Source organism: Dreissena polymorpha, chromosome 3, assembly GCF_020536995.1.
Source record: "Dreissena polymorpha isolate Duluth1 chromosome 3, UMN_Dpol_1.0, whole genome shotgun sequence".
In the NCBI taxonomy this organism is placed as follows: domain Eukaryota; kingdom Metazoa; phylum Mollusca; class Bivalvia; order Myida; family Dreissenidae; genus Dreissena; species Dreissena polymorpha.
Window position 1 is genome coordinate 28,146,298 of NC_068357.1, and position 9,919 is coordinate 28,156,216.

A 9,919-nucleotide genomic window follows, 5' to 3' on the forward strand; every position below is an offset into this window, starting at 1 on the left:
CCATCCGAAAACTTAAAGATTTGCCATAACTTTTTGCATTATTGAAGATAGTAGCTTGATATTTGACATGCATGTGTATCTCATGGAGCTGCACATTTTGAGTGGTGAAAGGTCAAAGTCAAGCTCATCCTTTAAGGTCAAAGGTAAAAAAAAAAAAATCCAAGAGAAGTAACAAGCTTTTAAGGGAGAAAATTTCTATTTATCATTTGGCAGGTACAGATCATTTTTACAAGTGCAGTAGTATTTTTTTAAGGGATATAATCAAAACCAAAAAATAATAAATAAAAGCGGCGCATTTGGGGGCATTGTGTTTCTGACAAACACATCTCTTGTTTCCAGCTTAATTTAACAGTTTCCATCTGCAAAAGTTGTTTCATGGCTTAATTCAACATGTTATCTCAATGCAACCTATGCCATTAAAGTCAGTGTGACCTTGGCCTTTAAAGTCAGTGTGACCTTGGCCTTAAGTCAGTATGACCTTGGCCTTAAAAGTCAGTGTGACCTTGGCCTTTACAGTCAGTGTGACCTTGGCCTTATAAGTCAGTGTGACCTTGGCCTTTCAAGAAGAGATGGGTGTAACAAGCGAATATTTGTGGATAACGATTTGAAAACTGCATGAGTAATGACAAAGTTACACACCTGCCAAAGTTGGAACATACGAACACAAAAGTCATATACTTGCACATATATACACTAGACCATTGTGTTTTATGTATCGAGCTTTCATCAAGCAGGCAATAACAAATTGATAAAAGTGCTAATTTTACAACCAGTTCAGGCATACTCACCCACTGGTTTTGCTTTGGACAGCACTAGCGCTGCTGTTTTTATTACTTATTCCACCATGCTTTGTGGTTTCTTCTCCAGACATAATGAACCTTAAAAGAAACAGGGCTGTTTGTAAAACATGCATGCCCCCCATATGGGCTCTCCGTTGTAGTGAAGCCATTGTGTGAATATGTTTTTTGTCACTGCAGGTTTTTTTTTGGCCGGATTTTATAGCCGAAATTCGGCTTTGTTCCCAATCCCAAAAAGTATACTTTTTTCCCAAAATGTGGCAAAAAATTCCCAATTTCCAAAAAAAATAAAAAAATAATTTTTTTTTTTTTTTTTTTTTTTTTAGAAAGAAGTGTCTTATGCGTATTTTGTCTCAATTTTTATTCAATTACATCTAACATAGTATTATATGATTGTGTTCTTTTAATTTGAATGATGATAATGAGTTATATCAAATTTAGTATTTCCCTAATCAGTGGACTTTTAGTTTGGAATAAAAAGGCTAATGAATTTATTTTCCCAATTTCATGTAAATGCCGATAAAATTCCCAATTCCAAAGCCATGGGCTATCTTCCTAAAAAGTGGGGAAAAAAACCTGCACTGTGACCTTGACCTTTGACATAGTGATCTGAAAATCAATAGGGGTCATCTGCCAGTCATGATCAATGTACCTATGAAGTTTCATGATCCTAGCCATAAGCGTTCTTGAGTTATCATCCCGACACCACTTTACTATTTCGGGTCACCGTGACCTTGACCTTTGACCTAGTGATCTGAAAATCAATAGGGGTCATCTGCGAGTCATGATTAATCTACCTTTTAAGTTTCATGATCCTAGGAATAAGCGTTCTTCAGTTATCATCCGGAAACCATTTTACTATTTCCGGTCACCATGAACTTGACCTTTGACCTAGTGACCTCAAAATCGATAGGGGTCATCTGCGAGTCATGATCAATGTACCTATTAAGTTTTATGATCCTAGGCACAAGCGTTCTTGAGTTATCATCCAGAAACCATTTTACTATTTCGGGTAACCATGACCTTGACCTAGTGGCGGTGACCTTGACCTTTGATATAGTGACCTGAAAATCAATAGGGGTCAACAAAAGTGGGGAAAAAAACCTGCACTGTGACCTTGACCTTTGACATAGTGATCTGAAAATCAATAGGGGTCATCTGCCAGTCATGATCAATCTACCTATCAAGTTTCATGATCCTAGGCATAAGCGTTCTTGAGTTATCATCCGGAAACCATTTTACTATTTCGGGTCACCGTGACCTTGACCTTTGACCTAGTGACATGAAAATCCATAGGGGTCATCTGCCAGTCATGATCAATGTACCTATGAAGTTTCATGATCCTAGGCCCAAGCGTTCTTGAGTTATCATCCAGAAACCATTTTACTATTTCCGGTCAACGTGACCTTAACCTTTGATCTAGTGACCTGAAAATCAATAGGGGTCATCTGCCAGCCATTATCAATCTACCTACGAAGTTTCATGATCCTAGGCATAAGCGTTCTTGAGTTATCATCCGGAAACCATTTTACTATTTCGGGTCACCGTGACCTTGACCTTTGATCTAGTGACCTGAAAATCAATAGGGGTCATCTGCGAGTCATGATCAATCAAGTTTCATGATCCTAGGCCTAAGCGTTCTTGAGTTATCATCCGGAAACCATTTTACTATTTCGGGTCACTGTGACCTTGACCTTTGACCTAGTAACCTGAAATCAATAGGGGTCATCTGCGAGTCATGATCAATCTACCTATCAAGTTTCATGATCCTAGGCCTAAGCGTTCTTGAGTTATCATCCGGAAACCATTTAACTATTTCGGGTCACCGTGACCTTGACCTTTGACCTAGTGACCTGAAAATCAATAGGGGTCATCTGCGAGTCATGATCAATGTACCTATGAAGTTTCATAATCCTAGGCCCAAGTGTTCTTGAGTTATCATCCGGAAACCACCTGGTGGACGGACCGACCGACAGACCGACCGACATGTGCAAAGCAATATACCCCCTCTTCTTCGAAGGGGGGCATAAATATAGTAATAGTTAATGATGTAAATTTGATTTTTTTTGTGCTTCTTTCTCTTTATTATTCTTTAGTCATTTCATTTATACACTAAACAATGAAGCCTTATATATCTAGCTTTCATCAAGCAGGCCAGATAAAATTGCTTATTTTACAACCATTTCAGGCATACTCACCCACTGGTTTGGCTTTTCTCAGCATCAGTGTTGGTGTTTTTATTACCTGTTCCAACGCGTTTTGTTGTTTCATCTTCCCACTCTATGAACCTTAACAGAAAAAATATAAATTGCATAAATAAGTTTTTTGACACGGATTTCAATGTCTTATTAATTGAAACAACAATGCTCCAATTAAATTCTGAGTTAAATTTTAGTTTAGTTAGTTTAAACCTATTTATTTTAGCTCGATTGCATCGAAAGCCTTAGGCTTATATAAACGCTCTCGAGTCCGTTTCCTGGGCCTAGAACCAGTACTTGGTGTCTTTGGGGGAGATCTAAAGAACGCTCCCACGGTGGGGATCGAACCCGTGACCTCCCGGTCGCTTGGCGGACACCATATCCATTACACCACTGCGACCTATAAAATTTTGTCTATAGACTTATAAAATGTCACAATTCTCATAAATTGTTGGTTCATCCTTATGCTTAAACCACATTGAGTAATGGATTAACAAAACTTTTCTAACTTCCGTAACAAAGTTTGTAATTGAAGCCATTATTTAAATTTGTATCAATTACCAGTATTTCCTTAAAAGAGACATCTGAATGCTCAATAACTAGAAATGTGTCCAAACAAAGAATGCGTATGTTCTGTAAAGATTAAGGTTTACTTATTTTCGTTGAAAAATACAAAGTACTATAGAAAAAGAAATTATTTATTAAATTTAAGTCATGTGATGATATTATTGTGATATGATTTGAAATCATATAGTGTGCATTGGCATTTGCTCCACCTCTTTTTGAAGAATGCAAAAATATTATCTATTAGATTGGCAAGCAGCCAATAGTTTTGTGTATACAGCAACTGGTATAAGTTGAAAGATATCATAATGTTAGCGATTTAATTGGATGGACATTGAAAACTCCACCATGTTTCAACTTGTAAGGTCCTTTTATTACAGGTCGCCCTGGCGTAGTGGCAATAGTGTCCGCCTAGACTAGAGACGGTAATGGGTTTGATCCACCTTGTGGGAGCCTTCTTAAGATCTCCCCTATGGACACCAAGTACTGGTTCTACACAGGAAACTGATTCAAATAGTGTTAAAATAAGCCTTAGGCTTTCAATGCAATCAAGCTTAAATAAATATGTTTAAACTAAATGTCCTCACATGTCCAATTGGGTAATGTTTGTATGCTTCTGTACATGTATGGATAAATAAATCTTCATTGAATCACACTTGATTGTCTGATCTTTTAAATAATAAGAAATATGTTTAAAAAAACATAAAACCTGCGCATAATCCCATTGTAGACAATTCTCTGTGTATTTTTTTAAACTTCTGGTCTGTCGCGCAACCTAAGAATTAGTATTGGCTCATTTATTATACATCTCAAGATAAGACGCCCCTGTGATTATTTTTTGAGTTACACAAGAAACAAGTTATAACCATCTTGATTGTTTTGTAAAAAAGGGTCCATATATGTGTAGCTTCAGTTATGTAGAAAATGTCTGGACCAAAATACAAAGGTCCTTATAATTGTTTACATATAAAGGAAAAAAAGAGGCCCTGAAAAGCCCAAAGTTGCTCACCAACTATGGAACTGACCTGTTTTGTGCAGCTGAAGAGTGAAGATATAATAAGAACAAGTGTTCTGACCAAGTTTCATTTAGAATGAACAATAAATGTGACTTTTAGACTGTTAATAAGGTTTTTAACTACTGGTAAACTATAGCCATAAAAGGAAAAATGCCCCACTCCCTCACTAAGTACATAAGGGGGCAATGTTTTTAAACAAATCGGAACCATTTGTTTATTCTTCCAAGATATCATTTGGAATATCTTCTGACCAAGTGTCATGATGATCGGATAATAAATGTGGCCTTTAGAATGTTAACTGCTAAACAAGGCAAATGTTGCCGAAGCACAACGGACAATAGGTGATCACAAAAGCTGTGACACGATTCAGAATGGACAATAAATGTGATTTCTAGAGTGTAAACTAGGTTTTACTAATGCCGTATTATTAAAAATGCTCCACACCCTGGCGGCCATGTTTTTAACCAACAATTTTCAAGCTGAAAGACGGACTAACAAGTACAAAAAGTTGGGGCATAAAAATGAAATATAAAATACGGAACAGAATTCTTACTTGTCCAATAAAAGTTTTGCAAAAGCATGATGCGATTTGCAATTGTTCTGATGTTTTAACTGCGACCATCTCTGGAATTCCACACCTAAATTAACACAACCTCTAGTATCTTTTTCAAAATTCTGATCATTCTCTTGGAGCAGTAAACATGGGGTCTCTTGACTTTCGTTGATATCATCATCTACACAGACGTCAGCATCTTCAGTGGTTGACCCAGCATCAGATGTTACCTCAAAATGCAAGCAGGGACCTTCCACATTTTCTCTGCTAACCAGCAGCTGTTTAGGAAATGATGAGTGTTCATCCAACTTGACTGTAGATGAAACATTTCTTAAGAGGCAATCATCTCCATTGAGGTTTTCACAATTATAGGAAGGTCCATCACAGTAGTTGTTCTGTTCTGTCTTGAAGGCAAAAGAAGTCATCATCAAATTCATTGCACTTGTATTCTCAGCAAACTGTTTATTATCAGATGTAGTAATATATGGCTTTTGTTCATTTCCATGTGATATCTCTGACACATTCTGAAAATTCCCATTTAATTGCTCTGACATGTTTGGTAAATTCCCATGCGATAGTTCTGATATGTTCTTTATATGACAAACTTTATTAACCATCATACTTGAGCTTACAGTGTCAAAGCCAGAATCTTCGGATATTTCAATCTTAAACTCGGTGAGTAAAGATTGTTCAGAGACTTTGATCTCAGGCTGTTGTACATTACCATGTGATATGTTCTGTGTATTCCCATGTGATATATCTGATATGTTCTGTTCATCCACAGGTGATATCTCTGATATGTTCTGCAAATTTCCATGTGATAGCTCTGATGTGTTCTGTAAACTCCCATGTGATAGCTCTGATGTGTTCTGTAAACTCCCATGTGATAAATCTGATATGTTCTTTATATATATACTTTTTATAACTCTCATACTTGAGTCAAAGCTAGGATTGTCCAATAGTTCAATCTTAAAATCTTTAAGCACACCATTTTCTGACACTTTGTAACCTTGCAAAGCTGTCTTTGATGAACTCATCTTGGTGAACTGAAAAGAAACAACATTATTTTAAACTATTCAACAGCCGATGGTGAAATTTACAAACTAGTGGTATGAAAAAAATGTGCATTTCCACATTGAAGGATATCAATGTACACATCTGAAGTCACGGGTTCCATCCCCACTATGGGAGCGCTCTTTAGATCTCCCTCAAAGACACCAATTGCTGGTTCTAGGCACAGGAAACTGACTCGAGAGCGTTTTGAATAAGAAGTAAGTACTTAAAATGCAATGGAGCTAAAATAAAAAGGTTTAAACTAAACTTAACATCTGCAATTAATATAAACATTTTAAAATATGTATTGAAGTTTATTAATGTTATTTCAGTGCACAGGGGTTTTCAGCCTTATATAACAGGGACCTATTAAAGGCCCCTTCCCAATTGAACATTTTCTTTAAAATCATGTAGTTTTCCCAATATCCTAACTTACACCAGCCTTTTCATTTCCCAAAGCAGTAATTTAAGCGAGAATTCTTCCCAAAATGAGCAATTTCTACCCAAAATCCATAGGCTAGGGCCTCTTCCCAAAGAAGCGAGGAAAACCCCTGGTGCATGAACGTTGAAATAGAAACCTGATTTATGCAATATGTCTAAGACATACTTACTTCATAAGGCGGGATAAACACAATACATATCATGAATTACGTTACATCAATCATACACAATCACTGTATAACTTACATACACAGTTAAAAGTCGTATTAAAAATAAAAGAATAAAAGGCGTGACAATAAATTACTTATTTGAAACTGATTATTTTACGCCTTTCTGTTGAGTATTGATCTTAATTCAAGAGTGTTAATTGTACACTATTTTTTTGCATACAAACCTATTTGAGATAGGCATAATCTAATCAAATGAATATGTCAAAACCAAGCGTGGTTTAATTGAAATAAAAAGTTTTATTAGTTTTGAATTGGCAACATAGAGGTACCGTAGGGTAATTCATCTACTGTAGCTTACTACAGAAATGGAAGTAACCCACAATCTTTCTGTATAGAAGAAATGGTTTCTTAAAACTTAAGTGTCCTGAGGACAAAAATGAGTCTGACCAAACAAATTAAATTACAAAACAAAAGAGCATTTTAAGACTTATAGAAAGTTAATAACAAGTGGCTCCTTTTTTACCATGAAACAATATTAATGTACGGTGACCTACATGCATAAACATTAAAGGTACATTCACAGTAACTGTTGGTTGCAATAATATATTTTGAACAAAAGACTCAGTGAAAAAACACAAACTCTTAAGGTTAGAGTTTTTAAATGAAGATTTATGATGCTGTGATGTTGTTCTATAATATAAATGTAGTTAGCAGAAATTCTTTGTAATGTATGTGGTGAATGAAATGTTCTCATAGTTTACATTCTGTTTTAAAATCTATGTTGTTAAAATTTACTCCAAGTGATATCCCTACAGTGCTGAGGATTATTGCTATGATAATTTGGCTTCCATGTGTTAAATAAATGATTTTGTGTTTTTGACGTGTTACCATTGACACAATATACTATAGACATGTATTGATAACTGTATGTTGGGTTTAAACCTATTTATTTTAGCTACATGTAGATTGGATTGAAAGCCTGAGGCTTATTGAAACGATCTTGAGTAGGTTTTTTGGTTATTTCCTGGATAATATAATTACCTGAAAGTTGAAACATAAAGGCATGATGATGATGCATTTCCGAATTTCTAGCAACAATAATACATTTAGTTTAATGTTGTGCAATGTCTTAAATTACAAAAGTAAGATTTTGCGATATATAAGGAATCAAGAACTAAACAAAACTGTATTTAAATATACTGTACACTAGCCTGTTTATAGTGTGCGGGAATACAAATCAGATGTTTTGGGATTCAATGCTTCCTCTATGCTTGATTGGCAAGTATTTGGCATTTACGACACTACGATGATTTCTTATATAAAGTATCAAATACATAATTGATTGAATGAGCAAGGATAGCTCTAAACAACAGTGGTCTAAACGTTTTTTCTCCAGGGATCAGTTGTTCGAGCCCAGTTTAGGGTTACTTTTTTCTTTAATTGTATTCTTGTTGTTTTACAGAAGCTTCTTAGATCAAATGTTTACATTTATAAATATAAAGCATTTAGTGACAAACTTCAATACATGCAAAAATCTGTGAAAAGGTCCCTTTAAATGTCTGTCAACCATTATTAGATCTATATTTAGCTGCATCAAAATTTTTAGCACTGAATTTTAAAATAACAAGCATGATATATTTACAACATACCGGTTTCTGGTTCCTTTTGGCAAACGCCCCATACTTCTCTCGTTTTTGCTTCACTGGTCCAAGGTCGTTGGGATTCAGTGGCCGTTTCTTTGAAGCTTTGTACTTGTCAGTTTCAGGAAATATGGTTGGAAAAGCACCAGCTTTGAGCAAGAGCCTGAACTCCATTCCAACACTAGCCATAACACTTGGAGGGTGAACAAAACAACTGTCTTCAAAATGCTTCGAGCACAATTTAGAACACTTACTAGGTTTGAAATCAACCACTTTCCCATCAATTATCCTCCTCGAATGGACTGCCTTGATCCATTTTTTACGAGTAATATCGTCCGAGGGAAAACTAAAAAATCCATGGTTTCCTTTCCCCGGACGCTCTTTGCATCCGAAAGCAGCACACTGAACCATGCCGAATAAAAATCACAAGTGACACATGCTTTCGATAAAACTATATGAAAAACTATAGAAAAATAGCACGATATTGATGGTCTCCGTTTGCGTTTAGCGCGAAATTTTCAAGCTCTACTGCCTGCTAGTGACAATATGGCTTTTGTTGTTGTTGTTGTATCTAATTATGGCGTCGTTGTCGCATAGATGGTGACGTCACTACGTTATTGTCAGTAAGACCGGTGTGTACACAATGGTCGTTGTCGCCTATGGTCTCAAGGTGCTGAGACGACTGTTGTAGTCGTTTCCATCTATGTGCTGTAGTTTTCTCTTGCTGCATTTTCAATAGGTACAATTTTAAATTTTCATTTAATTAACATCTAAAGTCTGTTTGTTTCCATGATGAATTTGCCAAATGAATTGAACAGTTCTTCTTTTGTATGTAATGTGATGTCCAGTATTTCTCCAACTAAAGTTGCCAGTGTAATATCAGAACATGATATATTATTTTTATGTAATATTTCTTCAGTTCTGTCTTGAAGCCTTGATCTTTCTTGTGAGTATTTTGAACAGTCAAACATGAAGTGTTTTATAGTTTCTGGTTTCCTTACATACTGCACACTCCACATCTGCACTGTTTGTTAACTTCGACCAGTGAGCCTCTAAGCGAGTATGACCACTAAGCAATTGGTTTACTACATTGAATATTTTTCTATTATTTTTCTCCAACGCAAGCTCTGCATCCTGGCTTTAAAATGCACTCTTGGATTTTTGTAGTTTTTTCTGAATTCATATACTGAACTTCCCATTTTTGTATTGATTTTATTTTCATTTAATTTAATACTTCTTTTGCATCTTTCTTTTCATAATTTTGATTGTCTGTTTTTGAAGTCATAATTTCTGTTGCTGCTAGTTTAGCCTGTTGGTCTGCTAATTCATTGCCTTGAATATTTCTATGGCCTGGTATCCAGTGTACTGCAACAGTATTTCCTCGTACTTCAATGTTTTCTAGTTTAAGCTTGATATTTAATATAATTTCAATCTTAATTTCTTGTTGGAATTTCACATGAAAAAGCCGTTGTTATTGCTGCCTGGCA

General features: G+C 35.6%; 1 protein-coding gene across 2 annotated transcripts in view; it reads right to left on the reverse strand.

The window, feature by feature from the left end:
* The window catches only part of LOC127873415 (uncharacterized), an 81,320-nt gene extending 72,026 nt beyond the window's left edge, over positions 1 to 9,294 (reverse strand). The window contains exons 1-4 of one of the 2 annotated variants that reach the window (XM_052417260.1): positions 8,442 to 9,294; positions 5,129 to 6,174; positions 2,996 to 3,085; positions 789 to 878 (exon numbers count right to left, since the gene is read on the reverse strand). In XM_052417260.1, the coding sequence (XP_052273220.1) occupies positions 789 to 878; positions 2,996 to 3,085; positions 5,129 to 6,174; positions 8,442 to 8,843 (1,628 nt within the window). In that variant the 5' untranslated portion in view covers positions 8,844 to 9,294. The remainder of the gene's footprint in view (positions 1 to 788; positions 879 to 2,995; positions 3,086 to 5,128; positions 6,175 to 8,441) is intronic. The other variant, XM_052417261.1, reaches the window with a different exon arrangement.
* Positions 9,295 to 9,919: the final 625 nt, after the last annotated feature.